The sequence below is a fragment of the Zootoca vivipara genome, chromosome 3 (genome assembly GCF_963506605.1).
Source record: "Zootoca vivipara chromosome 3, rZooViv1.1, whole genome shotgun sequence".
Classification (NCBI taxonomy): domain Eukaryota; kingdom Metazoa; phylum Chordata; class Lepidosauria; order Squamata; family Lacertidae; genus Zootoca; species Zootoca vivipara.
In genome coordinates, this window is record NC_083278.1 from 8,069,161 (window position 1) to 8,089,460 (window position 20,300).

Below are 20,300 nucleotides of genomic sequence, written 5' to 3' on the forward strand. Positions count from 1 at the left end.
AAGTGCAGAAACATCTAGGATGCAAATAGGTTCTGGAATAAAAGTGTATGAAATCTATATACCCATTGTACTCAAATAACCTCTGGTTAACAAACTTGTAATCTGATTGCCTACTTGATTCCTCCTTATGTGCAGAGTTAATTCAGGTTCTAGCAGGTTTAACACTGAGAACCAGGCTATTGAAGTTAAGACCCTGGCAATGGGGAGAACAGATCTTGTGGATGAACACATTTTGACAACTGGGTGCTTAGCCAGTTTCAAATGGTTTATGTAGGCACCATACTTTATTAGTATAACAGAGAACCCTTCTGTGCCCATTTGCTGAAGTTAAGCAGCCTTTTAATAATAATAAGCCTGCTTAGGCTTAACTAATTATTATTATTACTATTATTATTTATACCCTGCCCATCTGGCTGGGTTTCCCCAGCCATTCTGGGCGGCTTCCAACAAAACAGTAAAATACAATAATCTATTAAACATTAAAAGCTTCCCTAAACAGGGCTGCCTTTTAATCTTGGCAATTTCTAACCATTATCCTGAAAACACAAAGAGCTGTTTAAATTACGTCCTGTTAGTTGTAGGGCAGGTCCTCCTTAGTATTTGAGTTGTGAAGAGTCTGCTGGATCAAACCAATGGCCCACCTAGTGTAGCCTCCTGTTCTCATAGTGGCCAACCAAACCTGTGGAAAGCCTGTAAGCAGGAAATGAGTGTAACAGCCCTCTGCACACCTGAGATGCCCACCAACTGCCTCCGACAGTGGAGGTAGAACGTAGTCATTGCGAGAAGAGGAAAAGGCTAATCTAATCTTTTTTTAAAAAAATCCTTCCAGTAGCACCTTAGAGACCAACTAAGTTTGTCATAGGTATGAGCTATCGTGTGCATGCAAGAAGTGTGAATGCCCCCGAAAGCTTATACCAATGACAAACTTAGTTGGTCTCTAAGGTGCTACTGGAAGGATTTTTTATTTTTATTTTGACTGCGTCAGACCAACACGGCTACCTACCTGTAACTCATCTTTAAAAGCCATCCAAACTGTTGGCCACCACTGTCTCCTCTGATGCACTGCTCTCTGTGAAGCAGTATTTTTATTTGCATTACTAGGATGAAGGCAAAACAGCACTGTGGTTTGGGCACTCAAACGTGTGACAAAATACCAAGAGTTAACTCATGCTACGAAACTCCCATGTGAGAGTCCTGTGAGTATTTTTCTCAGAAGCAGCAGAAATGTAATGAGATGATAGGTTCTCATCTCAGTTACATGTTTATATTTTAAGTTCTTGCCCCCAGCAGGAACTTGGAAGTTTCAAAAAGTGCTATGACTACAGCTTCCGGGAGTTCAATCACTGCCTCAAATCTACAGGGCAGTTTGGGTTGCAAGACATACAACTGAACTATAAGTGGGATGACTTGTTATTCCTGAAGCATGCTCATAAAGCAACAACAGCAGGTTAGCTTGAATGTACATACCCACACGTCACTGCTGCTCCCTGTTTTGTCTCCCAGTTGAAGAATGGCAATAACAAAAGGATTTCCCACTTACAAATTATACTGCTGAAATGAAGAAAGCTGGTGGTGGGGAGAAGGTAAGCAGGAATGGGTTTTTGTATGGAAGGACTGGTACTGGAACGGTTCTTTGTAAGCAAATCTCTTTTGCACTGGGCTCTAGTAAAGATGAGCTCACAACAGCCACCGTTCAACAAAGGGGGATCATTCAGTTTAAAGGTTCAAATTGCTAAATGTGGGTGCCTTCTATCATGTCACCTTCAGAACAGTGGCATCAGACAACTAAAACTACCTGTCTTGCCGAAGAGCATTAAAGCAGGAGTTGAATGCGAAGCCTATAAAAAGCACATTACAGTGGTACCTCTACTTACAAATTTAATGTGTTCTGGATGCACATTTGTAAGTCGAAAAAAAAAGTCGAATGCATTGGGAGAAAAAATTCGTAAGTAGAAAAAATCCTATCTAAACCGCATCCAAGATGGCGGACGGAGCTCCATTCCTAAGTAGAAACATTCGTAAGTAGAGTTATTCGTAAGTAGAGGTACCACTGTATTTTAAAGCTGCAAAGCATAATCCAGAGTTTGGCAAAACTGCACCTCCCTGCTTAGGCTTAACTATACTTTAGCTGAAAATAGAAGCAAATATGTCCCGTTCGTTACGTCCCTACTGGGAGGCAGCAGAGGCCTGCACAGTCCCATTCCTCTTGTAAAGGGGCCATTAGCAAACCGCACAGCAATTCTTCAAAAGAGCTATAAGGATAAGTTCTCTGTACTCCAAAGAAAAACAGCAGCTCTTAAACAGCAGTCGCTAGAAAACCTCTACCAATGATTAACCAAAGAACACACCAGCCTTGGTGCTGTTCCTTTAGCGCTGTGACTGATATGGCAGGTGTACTGAAATCACACATTGCTAGTGCTTTAATATATATGGCGATAAAATTGTTTTATTTGAAATGTCGTCTTCCATAGAAATTACATGTAAACAAACGAACCATATTTCAAAGGAAAACCAAAGTACATTAGAGGACCAGGCACTGAAGACTTCTAACTGTTCGCTTGAACGACGATAAAATAAAAAGGGCATCCAACATTAGAGGCGGTTCATCATTAAGTCAATGACCACACCAACATCTGTGGACGCCGTATCCTCCATACTCCCAACTGGCACCAGAGATGGAGCCAGTTGCTGTAATACCTGAACTTTGAAACAAAGCTTGGTGATGCTGCAAGAGGTCATATAGCTTCTAGGCTTCAAGCACACTGTCGAGAGCACTTTAATATTTCCTCGAACTCCGTATTGAAGCAGCTCTTTCATTCAGGGAAAGAAGGCCTGTGAAATTCCAGAAAGGCATTATCTGAAATAAAATAATCTGCAAGTTTACAAATGCATCCTGTCTTTTTTTCATTGTGGAATTCAAACTAAATACCCTTAGGATGAGCAGACCTGCTTCATTTCAGCAAGGTTGCTACATCAAATGCCTTTAGACTACACACTGAAAATTGCCCATGGTACCAAGCATTCATTTGCTCTATGGGATTTAAATAACTTTAAACATATTGGGGGGGGGGGTAGTATGCTTGTATTCACAAGCAAAAGTTCCTCAGGACAGAAAGTGGCTGGAGAAACCCAGAGCAGCTGGGAAACTGGCAGATGGGTGGGGAATAAATGATGAAGATGAAGATGCCTCAGTTCTGTATCCCACTGCAAAGTAGCCCTCTTAAGTTACATGGCGGTTCACTTTAACTTAAGTGTACAGGTACAGATAAACTTCAACCTAAGCTCTACATTTCTAGAAGGCCACTGTTAATACTGCCACTTTCAACCTGTAATAAATCTTTTCAAAAGCCAATGGCCAGGAAGGTGCCATTCAGACAATGCAGGCTTGATTTCCCAATTGTCTTCTGCATTTTATTATTAGTGACTCTGGAAGCTTACCCTGGTTTGAAGGATAGGATCCTCACACCCTTTTAGCACAGAGGCAGCTGAACTCTTTTACAGTGCCGTTCTGTATCATGTCTGATCAAAGTACGTCCCACTAAATTCATTGGTGCTTACTCCAAGGAAACTGGGTATAGGATTGCAGCCTTAATGATTCACCTAAAGATGGCAGGTTGAAAAAGAACAAAGGCTCCTGAACTTTTAATAGTTGTGTAGAAGAGGTAGTTTCAAGAGATGCAGCTTGTCACGCAAATTCACTCTTCTTGGCAGCTATTAACAGCGCAGAAGCCCTGTCCCTTATTTAATGAAGCCACTCTAACCACAAAGAGCAGGGACAAAAAGAATAAAAGGGCTAGACCTTGATTCCAAATTTCCCATTAGGAGCAGAGGAAACTGCTTTGCACAGAATCAGATCATTGGGCTCATCCAGCTCAGTTGAGACCAGCCGGCAGGAAGGAGCCTTTCCTGGTCATAAGAACCGAAGGACAACCTGCAGGCATGACAGTGGGGGCAGATAGGGGGCCTAGTGGGGGGGGGGGAGGAACTTTTTCCTACAGCGGCAAAATATCCCGGGCTCCTCCTGCAGACCCTTCCACCTTAATTCATTATAACCTTGAGGACATTTTCTTAAAGCGTTTATACCCTTATATCCACCCCAGGAAAGCTGGGTGCATCTGCCTAAGTTGCCGGAATTTCGAGGGGTTTATGAAAAGCTCAAGATGAGCGTCAATTCATGAGGGGGTGCAAGTTTACTATTTAAGGAACTTCCAAAGCCCTTTGAGCCAGGCAAGCTTGGTGAAAGCTCTGCCTGCTTCCTCACTTGCCAGCACACAAGAACACATTCATTAACGTCCACCCTCACACCTTCTCTTCCGCTTACCCACCTTGACGACTCTGCCTGGGCAGCCGTTTGCTGAGCATCACAATGCTTTATCAAGCCATCGCCAAGAGTGTCCATGGCTGCTAGAAGAGTCTCATACAAGCGTTCAGCATGGCTTTCAAGCCTGTCAGATTGTTTGGCAATCAAGCCAAGAGTGTTCTGTAAAACTAGAAGCAAGGATTAATACGAATTTAAGATCCAGATTCTGTGATGTTTCTCCTTAACAATTTTGGGTAACTAACACTGTTAGAAACTTGTTAGACCACAAGAAGAGGCATTAAGTGTTCTGCTTCGCTTGCAATAAGTAACTAGAGGATAAGAGAAAGAGAAAGAAGAGTAGATTATGGTGCATGCTAGGAATAGAGAGATGATGCTGTACAAGTTATAGCAGCTTTCTCAAGTGGATGAAACTAACAAGGAGGATTCACCAAAAAGCACTACCCCAAAGCTCCATTTTCTATTAGCAAACACACATGTGCTAAGGTCACTGCTCAGCCACAGTGCTTTCTAGTTTTTCAGCCTTTATATAGTAAAAAGAAGGTAACACTGGGCATATTTCAGCAAAAATAAAGCATTCTGAAATCCTACAGCTTTCTATGAGAACATCAAAATGTGCTTAAGTTTGCTCTATTTAAACAGATGAAACTTGAAAACTATGTTTGGCAGGATTCATGCCAAGTATCTTGAAAACCATGAGAGCTAGAAAGTTGAAAACACTGTAGGAGTTGATGGAGGAATTTCGAAAAATATTACAAGGTCTGATCAAGTGGCCTGCAGTCCCCCTGTCCTCCCCCACACCGTATTCTGGTTCTGTTCCCCCCCCTTATAGTTGTCTTCCCCCTCACCTGGTGAATCTGATACCATGCATTTGAGAAGCCTATCTCCATCTTGCAAGACATTTTCAGTCAGTGTCTGGTGGTCAGCTAAATCCTTTTTGAATTCCTGCATAGAAATGTGATTGATGTCATGAGCAACAATATTCAAAGCCAAAGCATTAAAAATTAATTACTGAGTAAAGAAAAATTAGGGATGCGGGTGGCACTGTGGTGTAAACCACTGAGCCTTGGGCTTGCTGATCGGAAGGTTGGTGGTTTGAATCCCCATGACGGGGTGAGCTCCCATTGTTCAGTCCCAGCTCCTGCCACCCTAGCAGTTCGAAAGCACATCAAAGTGCAAGAAGATAAATAGGTACCACTCCAGCAGGAAGGTAAATGGTGTTTCCATTCGCTGCTCTGGTTAACCAGAAGCAGCTTAGTCATGCTGGCCACATGGCCCCCAAAAAACTGCGGGCAAACGTCGACTCCCTCGGCCAGTAAAGCGAGATGAGCACCGCAACCCCAGAGTCGTCTGAGACTGGACTTAACTGTCAGGGGTCCTTTACCTTTACCTTTCTAAAGAAAAATTACCATTATCCACAAGTGGGCACATAGGTTCAGCAAAATGTATTTTAAAGTTATGGGTTGGATCCAACGGCGTGAGAAGACAGCCTGTGCATCCCATTTTTCTTTCCCTCCTCTGCCTGCAGCTGCTGTCCTTAAAAAAAAATCCTATCCATGGCGCTAATGGGGCCCCATGAAACAGCAGCGGCTGTGGTGTACAGTTCTGCAGTGCAAAATAGGAGGGAAAAAGTCAGCTAAAATTGAAAGGGATCTTCTGCCAGCAGAAGCTCCCATTGCTGAAGGATCCCTCTGCCAGATCTAGGCAGAGGGCCCTCTGAATCTCTGGAAAGGGTTACGGCTGTCAGGGGTGGGCAGCAAGCTGGGCGCAGGAATATCAGTTGTGTAAGCTGCCCTGATGGAAGAAGGATCACAGCGGTCTTAGCCTATCTACACTCCGGTTAAGACCAACTGTACACCAAGAACAGCAGAACTCTCCTAGGAGGGTGAGCACACGGCAAGAATATACATTTTCCAAATAGCGTATTCCACTGATTTATACATTTGAGCAGGGGACCAAAAGTGTTTCATGATGTGGTGTTTCATGATGTGGACTAAGAACTTTCTACAATAGGCATTCTTCCAAACTGATAGGCCACAGTGGGGCTGCAGCCTTTTCTTATTTCTCACAGGGGTTTGCTTAAGGGATTATTTGAATTGAATTAGGCCTCTTTTCAGCAGTCACTTGTTCCTAAATAATGAAGCCCAGTGACCTCAGAGCTTCTCAAATCCACAATTAAGGAGGAAAAGGGGGGGGGAGGAATTACCAGGTAGTTTTGTAATGCTGCCTTGACACTTCCAACCTCTGGCTTGGGAGGAATCCAGTTGTCTGTAACTTCTGCTACTTTGTGCAGCCAACAAATGAGCTCTTCTAGTTGACAGCAAAATATCTACTTAGATGAATCAGAACAAAGGCACCCATTATATGCATAAGACATAGTAAAATTCAGTTTTATAGGCATAACTGGAAAACTGTTTGGGGGGTTTTCAGTTCCCAGGTTAGAAGCAGGAGTGGGGTGGGAGAGCTGAAAACTAGGCAAGTCCAAAAAGCCTGGGACACAAATTTTCACAACCCTCAAGTGACTACAGTGGCTCATTTACCACAAGTAATGTATTCAGCGTTAATTCTGGAATTGCATTCTCCATTCTGACCTAACTTAGCCTCCTAGAGCAAAATATACACCAGTATGACACCTGCCCCAAATATCATAGAACCATAGAATTATAGTGTTGGAAGGGACACTTCCAGAATTAACACTAAATACATTACTGGTGGCTGCTGCTTCACAAATGGTAAAGAGACAGGCACAGTAAAGGAGCAGAAAATGCCTGTTTTCGGGTCCCTGCCCTATGGCATTCTGTAGGTTGTGTGCTAAATATAAACTTGCCCCAGATTACCTAACTGCAATTCACTCTATGTGGGGCTACTTTGAAGGTGACCCAGAAACTAAAACTAATCCAGAATGCGGCAGCTAGACTGGTGACTGGGAGCGGCCGAGACCACATAACACCGGTCTTGAAAGACCTACATTGACTCCCAGTACGTTTCTGAGCACAATTCAAAGTGATGGTGCTGGCCTTTAAAACCCTAAACGGCCTCGGTCCAGTATACCTGAAGGAGCGTCTCCACCCCCATCGTTCTGCCCGGACACTGAGGTCCAGTGCCAAGGACCTTCTGGTGGTTCCCTCGGTGCAAGAAGCCAACTTACAGGGAACCAGGCAGAGGACCTTCTCGGTAGTGGCACCCGCCCTGTGGAACGCCCTCCCAACAGATGTCAAAGAGAAAAACAACTACCAGACTTTTAGAAGACATCTGAAGGCAGCCCTGTTTAGGGAAGCTTTTAATGTTTGACTTACTATTGTATTTTAATATTTTGTTGGAAGCTGCCATGAGTGGCTGGGGAAACCCAACCAGATGGGCGGGGTATAAATAATAAATTGTTATTATTATATAAGTGATAATACAGGTCTACACAGGAAAAAGCAGCCAGGCCTTCAGGTCTTTCAGCCCTTCAAAAGTCACACACTCACTTTGCCCACTTTCAAATCTAAGTATCATATGACACAATTGGCATTTTGCTGTTCAGGTTTGGATTTTTAAATCTTATTTACCCTTATATGCAGTGCAAGGGAGTCTCTGAAATGATTTGTCTCTTGCTCGACATGATGACCTCCGCTCTCGAGGAATCTTCTTTTGAGCAAGTCAATGCTACTAGCAGCCTCTCCTGTCAGCCCCTCCTGGTCCTGGCAGCTTTGGTTGCTCAGAAGGTCTTCTTCCATGTGTTCATGGAAGCTACACGTAGGACAAGAATCACAATCTGTTTCCCACTGACTCTTGCTGGCTCCACCATCTCCCTGAACCTCCAGTGGAAGCTGTTCTCCATTCACATCGGCGTATGGAAAATGTTCAGGGTTCTTTATGATCAGGGAAAGATCAGTCAGCTGCTGAGCCAATGTCTCTAACTCCTTGAGCCTGGGTGGTAAGGAGAGATACTCTTCATCGCTAGAACTCCCATTTTGTAAAGGCAGCACCCTTGTGGAGCGTATGAAGTTGCTACTGACAGCATCTCTCTTTGTAAGGCAGCCATATCCCCTTGTGTCCCAGACTCTTTCATCCAAGCTGCACGAATCAAATGGAGCTGGTCGAGGGCGCACAGGAGACAAGCCATGCGCCATCTCTCCAGAGATGCGAGTTCTCCCATGAGAGGGAACACCACCAGAAAAGGACACTTTCCCAACAGGTGAGAGTCTGTAGTGAGAAACTGGAACGGGGCATTCTGACTTTTCCAATAAAGGGGTTGGAAAGCTCTCTGAGTGTGGGATCTCCACAGCCAGAGGTTCCCGGCCCTGCAGGTTCATGGACTTCAAGGTACTCTCGGGAGAAATGGAAAGGCTATTGAGGTCAACCCCAGAATCGTGGACAGAAGGCTCTCTGGGGTTCTTTGTAAGCTTGTGTTTCGGCCTCAAAGGATAGGTGTAATCAAGCAAGTCCTCATATTCTTTATTAGGGTCCCAATGGGGCGACTGACGGTCTGGCGATGGGGGCAGGCAATCGGGTATGGCACAAGCCCAGTAGTCCACCTGGAAGGAGGACATCTTTCTCATGTGACCCACTGTCGGGGAGCTATCCAAAGCTACGTGCCCGTGTGCGCCCAGCATGTGGTTTCCTGAAGGGTCAGGTAGACTATGCAGCTGCCAAGGAGTAGATGTTTCGGGTGACAATGAAAGAGCCCCAGCCCCTAAAAAGCTCTTTGATCTCGCCATCCCTTGCTGATCAAAACCGGAGTCTTCTGAAGGCTGTAAGGTGAAGCTAGTTCGAGGGAATGCAGGTGTCATGGTATCAAAACGATGGTTTATTTTACCTGGCAGGTGTTTGGGAGTGGATGAATAAGGCGCAACTGTCACCTGGCTCCTCCCATTGGCATCAAGGCTATAGAGGGGTTTGGTGGTAGGGCTGTAAAATGTTGAGTCCATAGCTTTGGTTGTGATTTCCAGCAACCCATGAAGCGGGTCTGCGGAATCAGAGTCTTCTGCTGAAGTCACCTGTGCAAGTCATTTTTAAAAAGAGGTCAGGCAAGAAAGGCAGGCTTAATATTCCAATATAGGTGGGGGTTTAATTAGCAAGCAGGCTGTTGGCTGTTACCAATTGTTTTTCCCCCTTTTCTTTTAAGCTCAATGGCTTTCCCCCAGAAATAAGTGAACCTGGATTAATTTGAAGGCTGGAGGAATGAAAGCCAGCATTCTGATGCAAATGACACAGAACAGGGGTCAGCAAACTTTTTCAGCAGGGGGCCGGACCACTGTCCCTCAGACCTAGAGGGGGGCCTGAGTGTGTGTGTGTGTGTGTGTGTGTGTGTGTGTGTGTGTTGGGGGGGGGGGTGAACAAATTCCTATGCCCTACAAATAACCCAGAGATGCCTTTTAAATAAAGCACACATGAGACACCAGGCAGGCCCCACAAATACCCGAGATGCATTTTAAGTAAAAGGACACATTCTACTCATGTAAAAACATGCTGACGCGGGCTGAATTTAGAAGTTGATTGGGCCGGATCTGGCCCCCAGGCCTTAGTTTGCCTACCCATGACACAGAATCATAGAACTGCAGAGTTGGAAGGGAGCCCAAAGGATGGCACTAATTGCTTATGTATTTGGGAATCTCAAAACACACACCCAATAGGAAGATGCGGAACAATTACATTCAAGCAAATTCAGTCACTCCCATGGACTATTTATGCTCCTGTTGCTCAGTACTTAAGCCAACAAAGTAACTAGATCTATCTTGTGCACCATTTGGATAGGTTTTCAGAAAAGACTATAATGTTGCCCAGCCCTGAAGAATGCATTCAGGGAAGCTGGTCCATCATTCTTCCTCCCCACCCTCACTTGCAATATTCCCATAGTAGCAAATACCATAAATCTGAAACTCTATAATACGCGAATTCACAGCACAACCTGATGTGCATTTTCTCTAAAGCAAGCCCCACTGTGTTCAATGAGGCTTACTCCCAATCAAGTGTGCTTAACACTGGGTGGCAATCTGTTATCCTTCTCACTGATCATCACTCCCCACCTGTATTTCTACCCAGCCTGACCAAAGTTCAATGAAAACAATTTTAAAGGAAAAGGCAGAAGAGGGAGAAGAGTGACTAAATCAGAACGGCAGTCAAAGGCTGAGTTTCTTCCAAACTGCTTATCCACCATGTCACATGTGCCAATGGAAAGAGATGTATAAAAGGAAATAAAAAATGATTTCTGCACTATGATCATTTACTCTTCGACTGTGAGAATCCAGTCTCCTTAGCATTTTTCTTGGAAGCATTGTGCAAGTATGGATACCTAAATATGCTCACCTGTTGTTCTTCCGGAAACAGACCACCTCTGCTTAAACTGGGAGCTACTTCACTACCAAAAGTGGTCCTACTGATGAGCGGCCGTCTCTCCACATACTTTCCTTTTCCTTTCATCTTGCAAAAGTTGTTCGAAGCCATTGAAGATATCTTATCACATTTTTCAGTTCTCCGGAAAATGCCAGGAAATGTATGGCCAGCTTTCTCTATGGCCTTGAGCTCTCCAATCCCCGTTTCTTTGGGCAAAGGCTCTTCTTCTTCCACAGCTGAAGGCTGGCAAACCTTGCTAAGTAGTTCAGAGTGGACCGTCTCGAGTTCTTGGTAGTTCCACCTCCCATAGCATTTGGCCTTCGCACTCAATGATGCCTCAAAAGGAGATTTTTCTACCTCCAAGGCCATCTATAAATCAGGTTTCTTTTCCTTCAGTGCCTCAAACGTGAGTCTTTTAACCTGAAATAAACAAGAGATCCAGCGGAATTAATTAAGAACTCCCACATATCTAACACAGAGGCTGCAAGCATCTGCATGCTTATTTACAAGTAAGCTCCAATTAGCCGTCCAAGAAAACATCCCTAGGATTGTTCTGGGTATCTAGAATCCCATGCATAATCATTTGTAAGCTGGTCATACTGTTTTCAATGGGACCTACTCCTAGGAAGCAAGTAAAAATGATATTTAAAAACAAACAAACCCAAGAATGGGAGGAGACTGGGGAAACATGACAGCCATCGTCAAATAAACAAAGGGCTGTCAAGCAGAAGATGGAGCAAGCTTGTTTTCTATTGCTCCGGATTCTAGGACCCAAACCAATGGCTTCAAGTTACAAGGAAGGAGATTCCGACTACCGGTAAATATCCGGAAGAACTTTCTGACAGTAAAAGTTGTTCAACAGTAGAGCAGACTCTCTCAGAAGGTGGCGCACTCTCCTTCCTAGGAAGTTTCCTGGAAGTGAATCACAACCATTTATTTAACAGTAAAGTAGCTTTTAATAAAGAGCCATGGTCCATGGGTAAAATATTTGATTTCTTAGGTCACACTTCAAAAAATGATACAATATGCATCCTATTTATTATTGTGGGCTTCCTACTCGATTCAGGAACTAACAAATTATCACAGAGCAGGCACTAGTGTAGATAACCAGGACCACCCAAGGAACCCAGTGACAATATTGTTTTCCCACTTTATGCCCCCCAACTACCTGAGCTTTTGGGTGGCCCAAGCACAATTCTTTCCAGCCAGATTTGTCATCTATCCTGTATACTGTTGGGATTCAGCTTCCTTAAGCTGCAGAAGTCAGAACTTTTGGGCCTCGTTGGGTTATTTTCTTTGGTCCTCCTTTAAAAACCACAGTGCCTTTGGCCAAGGGCAGCTAATCTGGTACTACAACTTCCATCATCCCTGCTGCATAGGACTGGTGGGTTTCTAAGTCCAAAACACCCAGGGAGCACCACATAGGCCCACCTTAAGGTCAGCGGTTCGAATCCCTGTGACGGGGTGAGCTCCCGTTGCTTGGTTCCAGCTCCTGCCAACCTAGCAGTTCGAAAGCACGTCAAAATGCAAGTAGATAAATAGGAACCGCTACAGCGGGAAGGTAAACAGCATTTCCATGTGCTGCTCTGGTTTGCCAGAAGCGGCTTTGTCATGCTGGCCACATGACCTGGAAACTATACGCCGGCTCCCTCGGCCAATAATGCGAGATGAGCGCGCAACCCCAGAGTCGGTCACGACTGGACCTAATGGTCAGGGGTTCCTTTACCTTTACCTTTAAGGTAGGGGCAGCCAGAATGGAAGCAATACCTCCTGGAACAGGGAACAGCTGGAAAGTAACAAACAAGGGTTCTCACATGAGGATTTTGTTGGTGGTGCTGTGAGCACAACCATGGATAAAGGTGATGCCAGAACTGGCCCTATGTTTTATTTTTATTTATTTACTTCTTAAATGTGTATACCACCCTTCATCCGAAGATCACAGGGTGGCATAAAAATACAAAATGAAAACACAAAAATGCATAATAACCATTCTGCAAACAAACCCATGGGCAGGCTCCAACAGCAATCTCTCAGAAAACTTATGCCTACACAATTCCAGCCTGCCTTGTCCAACTGAATGTTCACACAGGAAGCCTTCATGAGGTCATCTGGCCTGAAGATCTCCCTCCCACTTCCTCCTAGCAGTAATCTGGAAAATCTTGGCAAAATCTCATCTTTTCCCTCCCTATTGCCAATGTCCATTGTATTCTCCCAAGACAGGGAAGTCCCTCCCCCCACAACACACAAACACACACACTTTCTTCCAGGCAACAGCTTCCAAAAGCAGAAATACCCACCCACAAAGGAAAAGGAAGGACCCAGAGCAGGAGACACAATGGGAGAGGAAACAAAAAAATGTAACAACAAAAAGGGCAGCTCCACCACCACCCCCATTTTCCAACACACAAACATATTTTCTGGTTCAAACTTCATACAGTATTAAGTATTCATTCACCTGTGCAGGTCTAACAGAAGCACTGTATGACAGACCCCATGCAAGTGAAACTTTCGTTTCCAGCCTGTATTTCCAACTACAACTACTTCATTTTAAACATGCACACACTACTATCCCGTAGCTGTCAACCTGGGACTACAAATTGTGTTTCAATGGAGAAGAAATCTCCAGGATGTTTCAGCCACACAGCCCGGTCATCTCGAGACGTTCCCAGATGGCTGTGGATCGTCTCCTGCACTGCCAAGATGAACATTGTACACCCCAAAACCACATCCTTGTGTTGTGTAGGTAAGCCTATCCACAAATGTATAAGTTGCATGTGTTTTTGTTTCTTTTTAGCTACTGCTGATTTTAGCCATGTTTTTAGTAATTTGTTTTTAGCTGTTTTTTATTAACCACTTTTAAGGTTTAATTTTATGTTGCTGTAAACTGTACACAGGTTGTTGTTTTTACACTGAAGAGGTATACAGTCATACCTCGGTTTAAGTACGCTTCGGTTTGAGTACTTTCCGTTTAAGTACTCCGCAGACCCGTCTGGAACAGATTGATCCACTTTCCATTACTTTCAATGGGAAAGTTCGCTTCAGTTTATGAACGCTTCAGTTTAAGTACTCAGCGGACCATCTGGAACGGATTAATCCACTTTCCATTACTTTCCATGGGAAAGTTTGCTTCAATTTATGAACGCTTCAGTTTATGAACAGACTTCCGGAACCAATTGTGTTCATAAACCGAGGTACCACTGTAATAATAAAATTGGGTACACTCACTCCTTATCTTTGAGGTCAGCAACAGGCAGACATACTGCAGAAAAGGAACAAGCAAAAACTTTGTGGATTCCCAACGCCACAGGGAATCAAACCCATGAAAATTGAGGACAGTCCGTCAACAACACAGTATCCAGAACCGCAAGCACCCACACGCACACACTACTTGAGGGAGACAACAGGAAGCAGGTCATGTTTCCCCTGCCAACGGTTTGTGCTTGTCTGCCTTACACTTTGCACACAATGGCTGGGTTCCAATTGCTCTTATGGGCATTCATTTAACACACTGCCTAGTAAAAAAATTAAGACTGCTCTTAATAAATGCCTGTTAATTCTCCTGGACTTCAGAGGCTTTGATGCAATGATCTCCTATTTTGTGTTTCCAAAGGGCTGCTTTATTTCAACAGTCAAAAGTACAGAATTTAACCCAAGCACTAAAATAGGGACCCAAACTTTACAATCCTAACAGACACTGCTGTCAGTAAGTTTTGCCCTTAACTTTAAGTGGAAAAAAAAGTTGAATAGTAATAGGAAAGCCTACAACTGTTCTGGCATTATTGGATTATTATTTTTTTTGTTAGAACATGAATGGCTGCCACAATTCTGTTGTGGGTAGAGATGGAGACAGCTAGTTTTGCCTTTTGTTAATACCCACCGACTGCCAAACTTTTAAATACTAACAACCAAGTCCCCAGACAATAATAGTATTATTCTCTGAAGTCCCCAGACAATAATAGTATTGTTCTCTGAAGTCTCTGGAGAGATCCTGCCTTGGCCAAGAAATTAAATCTCCTCTACACAGATGGTGAACTATGTGGTTCTCAACCCACCAGAAAACACTAGTTTCGATTTGTTTCTTACAAAAACCTAAACGAATGAATGAATCACCCAAGAGAGCAGATCCCTGTACACTACCATTCACACAGATGCAACTATTGTGGCTTATCCACTGCAAATTTAGAAGGATGCAAAGCAGGAGAAAATAAAAGATTTAAGAAGAACCATGGCATTTAATCCTGCAGAGGGCTTTTGTAAAAAAAGAAAAAAGAAAGTTAGAGGCGTCGTCAATAATGCTTTTGTGGGAGAGGGGGTTATTGGTTTGTTTCTGTTTTATAATATAGATTTGCATTTTTTCTGTTGTGAAGCTCCCTAGGATCTTCGGCGAAGGGCGGTATAGAATTTTAATTAATTAATAAAAAATAACTTATTCAAGGGCATGCCTTCTAAAAGGGGGGGGGGCAGCCTTGTTTGTTATCAGAATCACTGAACTGTAGACCTGGAAGAGACCCTCGAGGCCAAGCTAGTCCAGCCCTCTGCAATGCAAGAACCTCCACAAGATCATAGAAGGGCCGAGTTGGAAGGGACCCCCGGGGGTCATTTAGCCCAACCCCTTCCAATGCAAGAATCTCAGCCCTCCGTTCATAAACCTCGTTTTCGTGTTCGTCTTGCAAACCGCCCTGCGGTATAGAAACAGAAATGTAGTCGATAGAAATGACAAGGTAAGCGCCGGACTGCGAGCGCTCGGCTTTCTCTCCAGACAACCGCAGCAGGGAAGGCCAACCCAGCGGAGTCGCGTTGGCCAGTGTCTCGGCCCCAAGCAACGCCGGGGCCGCCCTCTGCCTCCCACCCCGGCCGCACCAGAAAACAGCGGCAGCGTTTCAGCGGAGCTTCCGCGCGCAGCCTACGAGGCGCAGGCGGAGAAGTATGCGAGCGAGCAAGCGGGCGGCGCGCCCTTACCCGAAAAGGGACCCCCGCCAAGCTCCGGACGCCGCCCTGCGCCCTCTCCGGCCTCCGGCCCTCGTCCGCCAGCAACGCGGGAGCATGCGCGCCTCGCCGGGGCCGCCTCTGGAAATGGAGACGCTTGGAAGCAGCTGGGGCGCAAACAAAGCGCAGCCAATGGCCGCCTTGGAGAGGCGCGGAGGCTGCTGCGCGCGCCCGAAACGCGCTTCTTTTCCGCCAGCCGCCCTTTCCTTGATGGGGAGCCTGCGGCGTCCAGGCCTGGCAAGCCTCCTATCCGAAAGGGGCGCGCGGGTTCAGCCCCGTCGCAGCTTTGGGGCGGTGGGGGGGGGGGGCTGCGCGCCGAAGTGACGAGAGGAGGCGGGCGCGCGCTAGCTCGCGGCCTTGTAGCTTTGGTGAGGGAGACGGAGACAAAGACAAAGGGAGGCCTGGAAAGGGAAAGCGGGGGGGGGGGGACTCTCCTGCTTTGGCCAGGGCGCAGGGCGCATTGCGCGCCAAAAGTGGCCGGAGAAGCTGTCACCACCGGGGCCGGCCCAAGACTTTTGGGCACCTGAGGCGGGGGAGGGGAGGCGCCTCTCCTTCCTTGGAGGTTTTTAAGCAGAGGTCGGATGGGCTATCTCTGTCAGTGGTGAGATTCCAGCTTTGCAGAGGGTGGAACTCTACAATTCTGTGATACAACTCCCATCATCTCTTGCCACTGGCCATGCCGGGTAGGAATGATGGGAGTTGTAGTCCAACAGCAGCTAGGAACTCGAGGTTTAGCGACTCTGAGCTTTTACAAACTAAAGAGGGGGGGCAGGGCCGGCTCTAGGGGTAGGCTGGGTGGCGCAGGGCGCCGGGTCGGCAGGGGGTTGTTGCACGGCGAAGCCGCGCGGAAACCACGCTGCGCCCACCCAGCAGCCGCGGGAAGGGGCGGGGCGGGGGCGCCGGAGCGATCCGCGCACCACGGCGTCAGGGCCCCCGACCCGCTTAAGACGGCCCTGGGGGGGGAGTAGAAAACCACAGCTGCTTTCACTTTATACTGTAGGGGTGTTACAGCAAAATATATCCTCTTAGGACAGGGGTCAGCAAACTTTTTCAGCAGGGGGCCGGTCCCCTGTCCCTCGGACCTTGTGGGGGACGGACTATATTTTGAAGGGGAAAAGAATGAACGAATTCCTATACCCCACAAATAACTCAGAGATGTGTTTTAAATAAAAGGACACATTCTACTCATGTAAAAACACGCTGATTCCTGGACCGTCCTTGGGCTGGATTTAGAAGGTGATTGGGCCGCATCTGGCCCCCCGGGCCTTAGGTTGCCTACCCATGACAAAGAACCAAACAAGAAGGTATTGTCTGTTCAAATGGTCACTGAAATGCATTGGAGTGAGGTAGACGATGAACCCTGAATAAATAGTGTCTTGGCAGGCGTCTTTTGAAATGTGTTTGAGGTGAGTTGCATCCTGATAAATAAATGCTTGAGACGAAACAGGAGTGTAAGACATTCAGCAAGCAGTCATGTTTGCATTGTACTGTTGAGGCACTCCTTATTTTCTCTTTTCAGTACAATCCCCAGTTGTAGAGGATTCTGGGGTGGAGGAGAGGGAGACGGGTGCTTTAAACATGTTTTAAATGTGAAGGTGGGGATGTGAAGTTAGGGAGAAGCAGAAGCCTGAGTAGATATCACCCAGTTGTAACACCCATCGTTCCTGTCCAGCCATTTCCCCCCCCCCCCCCCCATGCTGAAGACTCCAAGACGAAATCAAAACTCCAGGGAAGGATGGTGGAGGGGTGAGAGAAGCTTTGAGGTAGTGATATGGTGAAAATATCATTTTTTCCCCTTAACCATTCTCCATCAATCCATGAGAAAATAAATACTTTGGCGAAATTCCGATAGGTGGCGTGTGGAGTTTTTGTTGCGCTCCTCTTACTTTAAAAGTAGCCAAAAACGTGTTTGTGACAGCCCTTCCTTTCTCCAAACCAGTGGTTCCCAACAGGTGGTCCGGGGACCCCCAGGGGTCCGCGAGCTATGCCAGAGGGGTCCGCAAGATGCTATTAGAATAAAAAATATATTAAATAAATTTCGTATAATAACAGATTTTTTGTTTTGGCCGCTTCCTGCATGAGCAGAGTCTAGCGCAAAATTAGAATTAGATAGAGGCAGTAGTTCTGCTGTATGCCGTTAGGTGGCGCTTTACAAACACTACTGTTTTGCAAAGAGGCAGCACGTGCATTCTACTAACGCTCACCTCCCCAAGATGCTTTGTGCGCGTCGGCTTCATTTGTGCGCTACTGCGCAGGTACCCTGTCTTCTCCATTCCCCTCCCTCCTCCCTGGCGAGCACTGCCTCTTTGCAAAACAGTAGTGTTTGTAAACAAAGCGTTGTTTTTCGCGGAAGCTACAGTTCGCGTAGTTAAAAATGGACCGTTGGTTAAAAAGTGGTTCGTTAAAACGACAAAGGCCTACAGATGAAGAGGAAGAACTGTAAAAAACGTATAAATATAAAATATAAAAAGACTCTTAATTTGGCTCTCACTTTTTAATTTTAGGATTAGGAATTAATGGGGGTCCTTGTCACAATAGCGGCTCGATGAGGGGTCCTCAAGAAAATTTTGTTGGGAACCCCTGCTCCAAACCATCTTTCTGCACGAGTTGCACTCTGGGGCCTTTCCGACTGCATGTGCTTCCTGTGAGCACAGGAAGGTGGGGACATTGCCCCAATGAGCACCTGGCAGCTGTTCATTGTTGGTCTTTTTAATCGCAGCTCTTTTTACACTTCTAGAGACAGTGCAGAAAGATGTTTTTAAAGGTAGGAAGGAAGGACTTCCCTTGAATGCTTTCTGTGCTCTGTGGCACAATAAAAATAGAAGACACTTTTGCAAGGAAAGATAATGGATAAATTTTTGGACAGGTTTCAGCACTACTTAGCAGGGAGGTTGCTAACGCAGGGTGGGAAACACCTTAAGCCGCCGCATCCCAACTACTGATGTAGAACTTCAGATATCTCCACCCCTTGCACTTTCGTCAACAGGAAAAAACAAGTTTACCAAGCTCCGGTTATGTTCTTAGGGAAAGAGTAAAATTGCACTTTCTTTATCTAGCCACAAGATGGCAATAGACTCGTTTATTTAGCTGCATTAATCCAGGCTGCTCCCTGGCTCTGTTTTTGGGTAGGATACAATCACATTCCAGCACATTTATGGTACAGTAGGTTTCACCATTAAAGTTGCTTTGGCACTCTTGCACAACAAATCTGCTCTCCCCCCACCCCCACATATCAGACTTCTTGCAAGATAGGAATATACTTCCCATGGTTACAGTGTTGGATTAGGACCTGGGAGACAAGGGTTCAAATCCCCACTCAAGCCATGAAATTCACTGGGTGACTGACCTTGGTTCAGCCACTGTCTCTGAGCCTAGCCTACCTCACATGGTTGTTGTGAGGATAATGTACCATGTGAGACACCTTGAGTTCCCTGAAGGAAAGGTGGAATATAAATGCAAGAAATAAATAAGATAAAATAAAAATTGCTTGATGCAATGTTGTATCTCCTCCAGACATGCAAATCAGGATGAATGCTGAATAAGCAGATTGCCTAGAAGTGACCTATGCTGGTGTTTCATATGTAAAGGGAGGACCAAGTTACCTGAGGAAAATAATCCAGTCTTATGCTTTCTCTGTGACGGGTATAGGACCTCACATTCTCTTTCCCCCTCTAGAAGTGCAGTTAAGAGGCAGGTGGTGTAAAGAGAAGTAGCCTGGCCTTTAAAACTTTCAGCAGATTACATTCTGTTGCAGATTACAGCGGTTTGCATACTCCTATAATGCACAGGGCAGGCATCTCTCATCACTTTGTTCTGCTGGGCATTTCACATGGTTTTCCTTGGTTTTCATTTCAATGAGTCTTACTCCATCCCAGGTAAGTGGATATAAGACTGCAGCCCCAATCAAGATATCAAACCCATTATTAAACAAACATTGCATCCCTAGTTATAGCTGGTGTAAAAGACCATATTTTAGCTAGGTGTGAACTGTAGCTGTCCTTTGAGATGATACCCATGATGTTTCTCAAAGAGAACTTTTGGTACAGTACTAAGCTGGATCTATCGTATCTTGTTGCATTCATAGTCTTGCTTCATTTTATACAGCCTCTCAGATCTGCTTCCTCTTGGGTGTTATGATAAATCACAGCAAATGGTCTATTCCCTTTAAAAAATGAAAAGTCAAAGTTCTAATCTTAAAGGGCATCTTTCTGTCTTGAAGGCAAAAACTGCTGCTCAAAGAGCAAAGCGGTAAAATAAACTGGGGAAGGTCAAGTGGAAAGACAAGCCCACTTTATCCCCTACTTTTTACTTACAAGTAAAATGTGTGTTCAAAGCAAGTGTTTAAACTTTTGTTCAGTTTGACCTTTTTTTCTACAAGTTGTAAGGAAAAGTTGCCGTTTCACACTTAAATAGGCCAACTTTTGGATTCTGTATACAGTTATATATTTAAGGGTGCATTTTGATGCAATGTTGTGCTTGTTCAGATTGCTCTCCACAACTCTGAATTAGACTACCTGTGGCCCCACATAAGTATAGGCTGAGAGAGAGAAAATCTCTTGAAAGTTGGGCATCTCTGCCTCAGAGCATGTCAGAGGTTAATGATGGAAACTATTTGGCTCAAACGCAGAATGGGAGAATATGTTCTGCATTGCTGGCACCAGAAGAAGTATTGGTTGAC

At 45.3% G+C, this 20,300-nt stretch overlaps 1 protein-coding gene across 5 annotated transcripts; it reads right to left on the bottom strand.

Moving 5' to 3' along the window:
• Window positions 1-1,925: 1,925 nt before the first annotated feature.
• Window positions 1,926-16,001, bottom strand: CEP68 (centrosomal protein 68). 5 transcript variants are annotated; one of them, XM_060272373.1, is made up of 7 exons: window positions 15,596-16,001; window positions 10,994-11,056; window positions 10,610-10,937; window positions 7,870-9,300; window positions 6,525-6,647; window positions 5,167-5,263; window positions 1,926-4,488 (listed from the first exon to the last, which is right to left on the bottom strand). In XM_060272373.1, the coding sequence occupies exons 3-7, from the start codon at window positions 10,745-10,747 to the stop codon at window positions 4,145-4,147; spliced, it is 2,133 nt and encodes a 710-aa protein (XP_060128356.1). In that variant the 5' UTR covers window positions 10,748-10,937; window positions 10,994-11,056; window positions 15,596-16,001; the 3' UTR covers window positions 1,926-4,144. The 5 variants fall into 5 exon arrangements, with proteins under 5 accessions (XP_060128356.1, XP_034966157.2, XP_034966158.2 ...); XM_035110266.2 differs by having other exon boundaries at window positions 1,926-2,832; window positions 4,326-4,488; window positions 10,610-11,056; window positions 15,596-15,999; XM_035110267.2 differs by having other exon boundaries at window positions 1,926-2,857; window positions 4,326-4,488; window positions 10,610-11,056; window positions 15,596-15,999.
• Between the last annotated feature and the right edge of the window lie 4,299 nt (window positions 16,002-20,300).

What these genes read in the sequence shown, in the direction of transcription:
- CEP68 (XM_060272372.1), bottom strand. Translation starts at nt 11,005, where the DNA reads ATGGCCTTGGAGGTAGAAAAATCTCCTTTTGAGGCATCATTGAGTGCG. An exon ending in CCCTTGCACTGCATATAAGG is followed by an intron (nt 6,648 to 7,869) that starts GTAAATAAGATT and finishes TCATCTAAGTAG; the next exon opens with ATATTTTGCTGTCAACTAGA. An exon ending in CATGGTATCAGATTCACCAG is followed by an intron (nt 4,489 to 5,166) that starts GTGAGGGGGAAG and finishes CCTTGCTTCTAG; the next exon opens with TTTTACAGAACACTCTTGGC.